Raw genomic sequence first — 13191 nt, 5'->3', positions numbered from 1 at the left:
TTGAAATAAATATATGACATACTTGATTAAAAGGAAAATATTGGGAGAGCGGGTTGCACGCTGCAACAGAATTGAATGTGAATATATTGTGAGAGCGGGTTGCACACTGCAACAGAATTTAGGGAAATGATAATTGGTTATAACTGCTGAGTTGGTTTCAACCATTATAAATGAGTTACCTGGTTTATTTCTATTATTGATGTTGTTACTAATATTGCGTACAGGGTAATGTAAGTGAACCGCCTTAGCCTCGTCACTACTTCGTCGAGGTTAGGCTCAGCACTTACCAGTACATGGGGTCGGTTGTACTGATACTATACTCTGCACTTCTTGTGCAGATTTCGGAGTTGGTCCCAGCGACGCACCATAAATTTGTTCGGATTTCAGCTACTCAGAGGAGACTTGAGGTATAACTGCACGACGTTCGCAGTTCTGAAGTCCCCGTCTACTGTACCTTAACTGTGTGTTTATTCCCAGACAGCTTTATTTTATTCAGACCTTTATTTTTATTATTCTAGAAGCTCTTGTACTTGTGACACCAATTTTGGGATGGTATTTAGACGCCGTTATTTTTATGGATTATTCACTATATTTCAGACCTTATTTCCGCATTTGTTTCTATATTATTAATAAATTTAAAAATTGTTTTAAAATGGATAATATTATTTTAACGTTGGCTTGCCTAGCAAGCGAAATGTTAGGCGCCATCACGGTCCGAAGGTGGGAAATTCGGGTCGTGACAAAAACCTTATATGAAAAACCCCATGGGAAAAACCTTAGTAAGGAAAAAAGAGTACAATGCGTATTTCACTCCCCCTGATGAAAACCTTGTTCCAAATATTTGAGTCTCTGCATTCCAATCTTGTATACCATCTTCTCAAAAGTTGAAGTTGGCAAAGTAAACAAATCTGTTGGATTGTCACTTGAACGGATTTATTGCACATCGATGTCACCATTTTTCTGAAGATCATGTGTGTAGAATAATTTTGGTGAAATGTGCTTCGTTCTATCTCCTTTTATAAATCATCCATTTAATTGGGCTATGCATATAACATTGTGTTCGTATAATATTGTGGGTTTTTTTATCACATTCCAACCTATATTTTTCTCGAATAAAATGAATCACTGATCTCAACCATACACATTCTCTACTTGCTTCATGAATAGTTATTATCTCAGCATGATTTGAAGATGTAGCAGCAATAGATTGCTTTATGAAGCGCCATGATATGGCAGTACCTCCACATGTAAACACATACCCGATTTGAGATCGAGCTTTATGGGGATCGGATAAATAACTTGCATCTCCATAACCAATACAATCTGCACCACCTTTGTTAGCATTCGCAAGATACATAAGTGCACCAATTGCACTGAGATAGAGTATTTTAGGACCAATGAGTTCCTCATCCTCTTCTGGAGGTCAGAACGGATCCTTATTCACTTCAAGTGATCGAACACCCATTGGTGTACTTAATAGGTGCGCTTTGTCCATGTAAAAGCGTTTAAAGACCCATTCTATATAGGCATATTGATGGATAAAGATCTCGTCTGCTAAATATTCAATTTGCAGACCAAGACAAAATTTTATTTTTCCAAGATCTTTCATCTCAAATTCTTTCTTAAGATATTCAATTGCCTTTTGGAGCTCTTCTGGAGTTCCAACAAGATTTATGTCATCAACATAAATAACAAGTATAAAAAAATTTGATGTCATTTTCTTTATAAAAATACATGGACAAATAACATCATTTATGTAACCTTCTTTCAGCAAATATGCACTGAGGCGATTATATCACATGCGCCCAGATTGATTTAAACCGTACAAATATCTTTGTAATCTGATTGAGTACATTTCACGATACTTTGAACTATATGTTTCAGGCATTTTAAATCCTCCAGGGATCTTTATATAGACTTAATCAAATGAGTCATATAGGTTATGACTTGCATTTAGATGGCATGACATCTTCAAGTGTCTGGACTACATGTCCGATCCTCACAATCTTTTATAATATTATGAACTATATTGTATCAAATATATCGTCGAAAATTATTTTGTATCGGTTCCTAAGCGACATAACTTGTTGAGATCTCATCACTTTCTTTATTTTCAGGTACCTGAACTTCTTCTGGAGTTTCATGGAATGTTATGTCATGGGCTCTTCTAGAGGTCATTTCCTCCTCATTATGATCATTTGCTCCTATCATTTTTCAAGGATTGTTACCTTTGGAACCGATCGATTTACTACGCTTCATGCATGCAATAAACTTTATCCTTCATTGACTTTAATTTTAATATGAGCATTTGCAGTTGAAATATGATATTTAATTTTGGATCAACAAATGCTTCTGGCATTTGACTTGAATTATCTTCTAAGTGATGATCATATTAATGGTAACTCGATTCATATAGCATATTTTCCAGCTGTTTATTCTATCCCCCAAATGAAAAACTAACACATATCCCCAATCTTCTTTGGGAAACCTATCTTTGTGCATTGTGGTAGAGAAATTAATTATATACCACACATCAAAAGTTATTAGATGGTAAAAATATTGGTTTCTAATCCTAAACCAATTGTGAGGGGAGGACTTATCATATTTTGTTGGTATGATGCATACAAGTGCTGCTGTATGTATTTTAGAAAATCTTAGACCAACACATGAAGCTTTGTTCTCATAATTAATAGTTTAGCCATTAATATGAAGTATTCAATGCTAAACTAGCTAGGATATAAACCAGCATCATAAAGATGAGCTATCTTGATTTCATAATCTGAAAATTATGCTCTTAATTAAGAAAAGCAATTTCAAATGCCAAACTGCGGGTTGACAATAAATGCACGTGTAACCATCTCATATATGTATCTATAAGTGGTTCACATGATAGGTCAATTGGTCCATATTCACCTTTTATATATTCCAGAATTTAGGGATTTTAGTCCCAACTTTAGCTGGTATAATCAATTTATTATGAGAACAAGCAACACAAGAGAATTCTTGAATAATTTTATAGTTCTTCAGTATATGCTTATCTGAATTCTCAAATAGCTCATTTAAAAATGGCAAATGAAAACTTCAAGTTTATCATGGCATGTGTTATCTCTAAGTAAACTTCTGGTTTACTATGGCATAAACTTTTGCATCATTAAACTTCTGATTTACTGTGGCTACTTTTGTATCAGTAAATTTCTGGTTTACAGTAGCTACTTTTGCCTCAGTAAAACTCCTGGTTTACTGTGACTGCTTTTGCATTAGTAAACTTCTGGTTTACTGTGATACATGATATAGTACAAATTAAAGAATAAGACGGGACACTTCTCACATACATATTATTTTACCCTCTATGATTGTGAAAATATGAAAATTTTCAATCTTCTAGTCATTTGTAGTCTCAATATGATAGCAATTTATTAGCAAAATTCAGGTTTACTATAACATATATTTTGACCATATTCATATAATATGAATGACATATTTGTATATAAGTTCTTCGAGAGCCTTCATTTATTATCCACAATCTAATATTTATCCGACACTACCGGTGTCATGTGTCTTCTAGACAAACAATTAGATCTTCAGGAGCTTTTGATAAATTTTGTACTACCAAATATTGTTCAGACACTTCTGGTGTCATGAGAGAAAATCATAATCAAATGAACAATATAAAGACAATTCTAAATTTATAAATGACGAAAATTAAGAATATTAATATTTTTTTTCCACTACATAGTATTTTCCTGCTTTAGGAGGAAATTTTAATTATTTACTACTTCAGGAGAAATTTGAAATATGAAATATTGAGAATATATTCTCTCAATCTTATTACCTCTTTCGGAGGTGAATCGTAATATATTTACATCAAGAGCGCGTTCATATTTAATATTGTCACATTCACTTCAGGAAATGGATTAATATTATCAAAAGTTCTCTTCCTTCAGGAGATAGAACATAATTATCCGAACGTGCATAATCACATCAAATTGTGATGCTTCGAACCTCTTTTAAGATATTTGCTACTTCAGAAACAAATCGAGGTATGAATATAATATAGAGAATTTTCTCTAACTTATCTTCATTGTAACCATAACAAGCCTAAATTATCACTTCTGGTGGTCATAGGCACATAACACTCCTGGTGGTTAACAAAATTTAGTTACAATGAGATATATGAAACATAGCCGCTTCTGGTGGCCGTACTCTGCTCGAGTTCAAGTGAACCATGAAGTTAAGTCATAACGAGACTTAGGAAATATTACCACTGTTGGTAATTATATATTTCTCATAAACTTTGCTGGAGTTTAGATGGATCTGACATTGTTATTTACTTTGTAATCTTTTACGGAGATGACAACATGATGAAAACAAGTATACAAGAAAAATAGTTGTTATATGCTAATACGTATACAGAGCACGTAATATAGCAAGTTGATTCAATGTTCATTGTCTTCTTTGCCTTCAAATTTGTATTTCAAATCACAATATACCTGCAAGTACTGCATCACTAAATGCTTAGAATTAGCACGTGATGGACATAGATAATAGATAATAAGCATAATTTTTCAAGCTCATGAAGGAAATCAAATTTAAATTATAAATTAATAAGCCTTATCTTTAAGAAATGATATCACAAGGATTTCATCTCTTCATAGAGTTGGAAATTAACAAAACCAACGTGTTGTTCACCACTCCAAGGATGTAATTTTCCTCAAAATGCTCTGAATGAACTCGGTTTGACCACGTACAAGGGCAGTATGTTTCCTCACAGTCAGGTAGTGATGATGAAATTAGAGACCGTGCTGATAACGTGTTATAAAATAAAGACTAAGTAAAGACAAATATAGAGAAAAACTGATATGTTATTCAAACTTCAAACTTATGTACATAATAAACTGAATTCTCCTCTATTTATAGAAGAAAAGAAGATGTTGTGTAAGCTGCTACTGTAAGCTGCTTGTAAGCTGATGTGTAAGCTGCTACTCTAAGCTGTTGTGTAAGCTGTTACTGTACCAAATATAGATAATCTTCTACCAGAGTTAATATTTATCCATAACGGAGTACCGAAAGGATAAGCTTCTTCAGAAGACTTATTTCCAATAAAGTACTAAATAGATAAATATATTTATGGCGGAGTCCCATATGGATAAGTTTCTTCAGAAAGCTTATTTACAACGGAGTACTAAATGAAAATCCATAATATAATATATTTATAACACTCATTATGTAATTTTCTTACTAGTTATTCTAGATTATCCATGAATATAATTGAGACAGTTGCTACTATTACTTTTTTAAATGATCTAGTTGTGTAAATATTTTATTCCGAATACAAATTTGAACCCTTTTTCTCACATTTGGGTTTTAGTTTAACTTAAAAGGAACAGCGTTGCCGGAGAGAACTAACGGAGCTACAAAGAGTGGCTGCGGCTTATACATCAACTTTGCAGCTACACTATTGATTCAATGGAGCGCGAAGACGGTGGGCAGCAGCCGCGTACATCGTCGTTTCCACCGCCACCGTCACCGTCCTCGTCACCGGTTGTCAGCTTTAGGGAGGAGGACCAAGTGATGAGCGAAGTTCACCTCGGCTGCCCTCCTTATCACTCCGGTCCCCATGTCTCCCATTTTACCATCTCGTTACCACCTCACTACGGTAATTTAAATTTCCTCTTTTTCTTCTTCATATCAAATTTCATATGTTCTTGGAGAATTATGAAATTGATTTATTTCTACTTGTTTTTTACGATAATATAATAACTGGTAACCTTTTTTATATAAATATTTGATATAATATATCACGGTTGTTGTATGTCTGCTGCAAATTAGAGATACTATTGAACTGAGTGGATTTTCTGATCTTAACAATTAGTACAGTAACAAGTGATGATATTAACTCGTATGCTGGCCTCTTATAGGAACTGAAGCACTATTTGTTTGTTGTTAGAATAGCCTAAAATGTCTGAAGTGATTACAGAAGCTTGCTGTAGTGTGTGTACATATTTGGACTTCTCGGTGTGACACATGACAGGATGAAGTAGGATCTTGATTCCTCATGAAAACATTAATCAAAGATTTAGTGTTCTTTTCAACTTTGCAGATAATTCCGCACTGAGACAACATACTGATGCAGTTGATAATATATCAATTTCAACATCTACCAAGTTTGACTTGGATGAAGATGGTGATCTTATTCTAACACGACGCAAAAGTAAGTTATCTGCATCTCAAAATTAAGGCTTTCATCAAGAATTATCCTTTGTGTGTGTATATTTGTCCACCATACGCTATAACATACTGAATCCTTGTTTACAGCACTTTCATTTGCTTTTGTACTTTTTTAAGTCATTGGGTTTCATTTCATCTTAATTGTTTGGCAGTCCTTTCATCTATTTACGAAGTACTATTTTTTTCAATGTCAAAATGTATTGGTTTATGAGCGTTTCATCTCGGTGCATACACTTTGATGATCGTTCGTTTGCTTTTGAGATCTAATAGTGTTACTAGCTAGAGATGGTATACCAATGGAAGTATACAAAAACATGAAAATTTGTGTTTAATGTGAACTTAGGCTGGTTCAGCCTGTGAGTAAATTATCTCTGGCTTTGATTTCTGCAATCTGTTTGAAAATCATTGAGTTTCTGAACCTGGATCTATCTTGATCATAATAGAAGTGTCTGGAGTTCATCTCAAGTGTTCCACTCTAAGCTTTCAATTTTCCCCTCTTCAGAGAAGAGTGAACAAGACCAGAAATCCATTGGAATTTCATGAAAAAAATACTCCATCCATCACATACCTACTCTTTAATTTAGTACATCTAAAAAAGAATGACCTCTTTGCTCAATCTCAAAATGTACAATTTGGATAGAGTTTGATGTGTTAATGTTACTTTTCCAACTTAATTGAGCGTCATTACACTGCCTTCGTGTATTCCACCCTTACTTCAAAATATCACCAACTAGCTCTAATCGCAGGTCGTTCCCAAGAGAGGCAGTTTCAAATACCTTGGGTCGGTTATCGAGGGGGTGGGGAGATCGACGGGATGTCACACACCGTATAGGGGTAGGGTGGATGAAATGGAAGTTAGCATCTTGAGTCCTGTGTGACAAGAAAGTGCCACCGCTACTCAAAGGTAAGTTTTATAGAGCGGTGGTTAGACCGACCATGTTGTATGGGCTGAGTGTTGGCCAGTTAAGAACTAACACATCCAGAAGATGAAAGTAGCAGAAATGAGGATGTTGAGGTGGATGTACGGGTACACTAGGATGGATAAGATTATGAATGAAGATATTCGGGAGAAGGTGGGCGTGGCTCCCATGGATGACAAGATGCGGGAAGTGAGGCTCAGATGGTTCATGCACGTACAAAAGATGAGCCCAGATGCTCCGGTAAGGAGGTGCGAGCAGTTGGCGTTGGTAGGTACGAGGAAAGGTAGAGGGCGGCCTAAGAAGTATTGGGGAGAGGTGATCGGGCGGGATATGGCGAGACTTTAGCTCTCCGAGGATATGGCCTTGATAGGAAGTTGTGGAGGTCGAGCATTAAGGTTGTAAGTTAGGAGGTAGTTGGGCATATTTCTAACTCGTACCAGTGTGAGGCTAGTCTGATAGGATTTTGTCTTAGACTGCTAGTTGTCAATGTTGTGTTCACACTACTCTTACGTTTTCATAGTGCCGGACCTTATTTACTGGTTATTGTTTTTGCTTTCCATCTATTTACTGGTTTTTATGATGTATTATTTCTATGATTTTTGTTGACGGTACTGATATATTGTCTCTTTTCGTCTTCTTGAGCGGAGGGTCTATCGGAAACAACCTCTCTACTCCCTCGGGGTAGAGGTAAGGTCTGCGTACACACTACCCTCCCCAGATTCCACTTGTGGGATTTTACTGGATCGTCGTTGTTGTTGTTGTTGTTGTTGTTGTTGTAACTCTAATACCACAACACACACTTTCTTCTCTTGATCACCTCTAGCCAACCTTTTTCAGTTAATTCAGGAGAAAAAGTTCAGAGAAAGCACAAAGATTACCTAGATAAGAAGTGTATTTTCTCTTTGTGGTTTTATAGTAAAATAGGGAATATTGGTTTTCCTAAATTAACCTTCAGATGAATGCTTTTAAGAAAGATGCACATCTACTTGGCTTGAATAGTTATATGGTGTCCCTGGTTATGAACCCAAGCTCCTCATCGCTCCCTCCACCAACCATTTCAAATTAAATAGCCGTAGATGTAATGTGTCATTTTCCTTTTACTTGCAGAATTACCTAGCCATCATCTTGTTTTGACCATCCAACACAATATCACTTCATCGATTCCTAGAGTTGGTTTGCAGGTAATCCAAAAATTTCAGCATTCGTTGGGCCTTATATCTTTTCTTTACTTCATCTATAATTCCTCCATTCAGCTTCTCTCCCCCTATTTAAAGAGCTTATGACATTTCCTGTTGATGCCTTTTCTCCTCAATTTGTATGACGGAAATTACTGAAAACTGTATGAGCACATCTCTTTTCCTATAGTGTAAATATGTGTTCCTAAATGTCAGTAATCACTATTGTCCTCATTAGGCTATCTGAAGTTTTGAGTGTTTTTAGGCGCTATTCAATTAGTTATTTTTTTCCTAATCAGGTTTGGAGAGCAGAACTAGTACTTGCTGATCTTGTGTTGCATGTGATGTCTATATCATCTGATTTTGATGAAGTTGTTGCATTGGAGCTTGGGGCTGGTACAGGTAAGTTTCATCAGCTTTAACTTCTTCTGTTCTGTTTGTAGCATCAGCATTGGTACCTCTAGCCATTGCAAACTTCCTCATTGACTGAATGGTGATGCCAAGATCGAGTACTTGCCTGATAAAGTTCACCTTAAACCATAAAAGTAATTTAAAAATTAAAATGAGAAAGAAAAAAATTCATTATCAATATTGTTTTTTCAAAAATTCAAGGAGAAAGAAGAAATTTAAATTTTCTTGTTGAGGTGGGAAATATGTATTTTAGTATCCATTGTTCTCCATGTGAACCCATTTCAATTGTTAGCCTTATTTACATTTATTAATTAATGGACACCTAATCATATTGTAGGTACTCCATATTTACTAAACAACTATCAACAACACATCCATATTTTTATTTATTATACGATAAGAAATACCTATGTGGGTCTTGATAAAAAAAAAAAGGGATACCTATGTGGGTTCAGTTGCAGGATCCAGGTCCCAGAGCCTATCAGGTACCTAGCAAGCCCTATCAGGATCAATAAACGGTATCCTATTGGGTCAGTAAACATTTGATTCTGCTCAGGTATCCTTTTGGTTTTAGAGTCATTGGTATTTGTGTGAAACCTGCCCCGCTTCCATCCCTACCACTGAATAACTGAAATTGTAGATTTCAACCATGCACAGAGTCTTAATGTTTTCTTTTGCTTGTAACTGAATAATTTGCAGACTGAGCTCAAGTATCTAGATTTATTCAAGTTTCAAGCATTAGTATCTGCTGTATGACAGATATTCTTTCAATGTTTTTATCAGGGTTAGTTGGTATTTTGCTTGCCCGTGTTGCTAAAACTGTCTTCATAACAGGTATACAAGATTGAAATGCATAAGTTCTAATCTTTTCACTGCTTCTTATTACCAATGCTTCATTTCTCATATTTTAAAGTTTGCAATAGTCACCATCGATGTTATGCTTTTGTCATCCTTCTCTCTGCGGCTGTTGCTGTAATTTATGTCTAATTGTCTATCATTGAGCTAAATATCAAGTGTGGCCGACCATGGTGATGAAGTACTTGACAACTGTGAAAAGTAGATCTTAATGCTGTTTAGGAGGCTGCTAAGTATTACACACTTTTCTGCAAGTAGTTAAGTGAGACTGCACTTCGTGTCTAGCAATTGGCACTTCCCTGCGGTATATTTGGGTGGTCAGAGCTCAATGCCTAGAAATATTATTTGGTTAGTGTAGGATCTTTGTGCTAGGTCAGCTGCTTACTGTTATCAATGCTTCATTTAACATAGTTTGGAGTTTAAACTAGTCACCATCAGTTTATTGTTGTCTTTCCGTGGCTGTTGCTTTGAACTGTCTATCCTTGAGTTAGAGCACTAAGGTTGGCATGCTTTTGTCAAATTATCTCTTTTAGCCCTAAGTTGTATGTGTCAGACCGTGGTGACGAAGTACTTGAGAACTGTGAGAAAAATGTGAATCTTAATGATGAAATATTCCATGGGAAGGCTTCTGTTCACGTACGGGAACTTGATTGGAAAGATTCATGGCCTCCTCAAGAAGCGAAAACTTCACCATCTAAAGGAAGGTAATTGATTGGTCTATACTGTAAGGGAAAGCTAGTATTGCATCTCAAAAAAGCTCTTTCACCACCTTTTGCTGACTTTTTTTGGTGATTGGAATGATGATAAACATTTGAATGTAAGTACTAAAGCAGGTTAGCCATATTTGTCCAGGTACAGCTGGACTCGATCAGAAATTGAAGAACTCAAGAAAGCTTCTTTGCTTTTAGCTGCTGATGTCATTTACAGCAATGACCTGACTGATGCATTCTTCAGCATCTTAAAGAAATTAATGTTAGACAACCCAGAGAAGGTACCTTGAATGAAGCTGGAGTACTCTATTTTTTTTTTATTTTTTTTGGGTGACAGCGGTATCGGGTCAACCTGCACTTACCTCGATTTATCCATCGGGCTTCATGCTACAACGTACAAGCATCACGACAGATTTTTATATGTTCTCTTCTTCTTTTCACGCCCTAAGATTATAACCAAGATTAAGCAGATCTTTGACAGAAAATTGGAATTAAATCAATAGAGAAGTGTATTGTAAATGAAGGTTCAACTTGTTGCTTCAAAAGATGATGAAAACCTACGAAGAAGCTGGACATCAATTCATGAAGTTATCTTGATAGCATGGTATGTAGAATTGGCTAGCAGGTCATTATGTGAAATCAAACAGAAATGAGCCAGTTCATATTTGTCCTAGAATTTGAAACGCTGTAAGGTGTTGAATGTGCATAAAGAGAAGTGTAAAGTATCCTTAGTAGCGGTAATTGAGGCGAAATCTTGTTTCTTGCCATTTAGGTTCTGCATGTTAGGTCTTATGTTGCTTATTGTTACTTCCAGGTTGTCACTTACCTAAGAAATTCCCACACTTTTTGGTTTTCATATTGGGTCTCCAAAAGCTTTAAAGTATTATGTTGTTGGCACCTTTAAGAGTTAAAAATGATAAAAGCATAGTGATTGATTGGTTCTGGTAATTACCCTTTACTTCAGGTGCTATACTTGGCTTTGGAAAAACGTTACAACTTCACGCTTGATGATCTTGATGTTGTTGCAAATGGATATTCACACTTCCGCAGTCACCTGATCACTGGAGAAGGTAAGCAGGAAGCTGCAAATAGATAAAAACTTCTTTTTACTTCTTATTTGGCACTTCGTCACCACTATATATTTAAGATATGCTACTATGGAGCAGATGATGCAGGATGTAAGCAGCTTTATAGTGCATCCGAGCCCTTCTTTGTTGGCGAGCAGATTGATTTGAGATGCATTCCATGTTATGTGAGGGATTACAACAGAGGGAATGACATTGAAATTTGGAAAATTAAGTTAAATCATAGAGCACTCTTCTGAATTTCAGAAACACACTTATTGGTAACATTTGTCTTCAGCGACTTACCTTATGATTCGTTTTTAGGAGTAAAAATCAGTACTAAATAGGCCTTGTGATTGCATTGCTATGAACTTCAAATTCATCTTCATGCTCTGTAAGCATCAACTGTCACTTTTGCAAAACAGATTCGTAGACGTGCTAATGGTTTGTTCATGTGGAAAAAAGGCAGCAAACAAGCAATTTGCAGTGATAAATAACTCATAGAATAGTAGAGGTTACAGAAATATGGTTCTGACTTTTCGCGCAAAGTATTACAGATTTAGGCATCCGAAGACGCGTCACATGCAATATTAGAATCTTTGAATGGTGCTGTTTCCATTTGAGAACCCACTTTATACCTTTAGCTGTGCAAAAGCTAGGGAAAAGGTTTTCCAGTCATCTTTTTCCCTTTTTGTGGTGTTGTCATTAGTCTCTAGCTTAAGGGAAGTTAATTCCAAGTATTCAACTATACCAAATAAAAGGCCTAAATAAAACAACTGGATGCGAACACTGGAATATCTGCTTTTACCAAGTGCACCATGATTCATTAATCATTCCTACCCAAACTTGTACCGAAAGCTTCCCTCTCCAACTTAAAAATAAATTAATAAAGGAAAGAGTAAAGCCAAAAGAGAGCATTGGAGCAACGGTAAAACTGTCTCCGTGTGATTTATAGATTACGGGTTCGAGCTGTGAAATCATTCACTGATAATCACTGATGTTTGAGTCAAGATAGGCTGTCTACCCTTTGGAGTATGGTCTTGCCCCGGACCGTGCATCAGGTTGACCTTAGGGAAGTTGTTTACCCCTAAAACGGTACAGTTGAATTTATAGTTCTTCCTAGTTAATCCTCCTATTTATAGCTCTATTTAGGGAGATAAGATTACCAAATCAAGCTCCTCTTGAATGAGAATAAAATCGTCATTGATAGTTGCATAACAGTTGGTTATAAATACAGATATTTTCTGTAACAGTTGCTCTTTGAATGCTATCCGATGGCAATACTTGGAATCTTTGTTACCGGCTACTCTGTCTTCGGGATTCGCTCAGCACCAATTGCATGCTCAGACCTGGGGCCAGCTGTTTGGTAACTCACATCCCACCTGTCTTTAGTTCCGCGTGTCACTTCGTCGTTCGCCCGGCTGTCACTTATCAATTTTACCCGATACAGAGGCCAAGGAAGAAAACGTGTACCAATGCATGTTGTCGAATGATAAAGTGTTGCTCCAACGTTTGTTGAACAACTGGAGCTGAAAGTTCCATTATATTATTCAACAGCCATTTTAGCGAGTTCTAGGTTCTATGACCAATAATCTAAACAAAAATCTCGTTTATTTAAAAGAAAAATGTCAAAAACATGAGCTCTGAGAACCTTTTTAGTAGTCAGGAAAAGCCTCTTTTTCTTTAAGTTTAATATTTTTATAATAGGTCAAATGCATTGACAGATTCTTAAAGTTGTCCATACTTTTTACTTAGACATTTTATTTTAATTATATTCCATTTTAAATGCATAGGACAAGAGAGGTTGCTCTAATGGTAAACAATCTCC

At 35.9% G+C, this 13191-nt stretch overlaps 1 protein-coding gene across 1 annotated transcript; it reads left to right on the top strand.

Annotated features, from left to right (window-relative positions):
• The first annotated feature begins 5334 nt into the window (after positions 1–5334).
• On the top strand, positions 5335–11756 carry LOC107805892 (uncharacterized). Its single transcript, XM_016629990.2, has 9 exons — positions 5335–5656; positions 6101–6211; positions 8256–8329; positions 8623–8725; positions 9518–9568; positions 10143–10293; positions 10442–10580; positions 11264–11369; positions 11466–11756. Exons 1-9 carry the CDS (start codon positions 5467–5469, stop codon positions 11621–11623), a joined length of 1083 nt encoding a protein of 360 aa, XP_016485476.2. The 5' UTR covers positions 5335–5466; the 3' UTR covers positions 11624–11756.
• The last annotated feature ends 1435 nt before the right edge of the window (positions 11757–13191 follow it).

This window comes from Nicotiana tabacum, chromosome 4 (assembly GCF_000715075.1).
Source record: "Nicotiana tabacum cultivar K326 chromosome 4, ASM71507v2, whole genome shotgun sequence".
Classification (NCBI taxonomy): domain Eukaryota; kingdom Viridiplantae; phylum Streptophyta; class Magnoliopsida; order Solanales; family Solanaceae; genus Nicotiana; species Nicotiana tabacum.
This window is presented reverse-complemented; position numbering and strand designations above follow the sequence as displayed.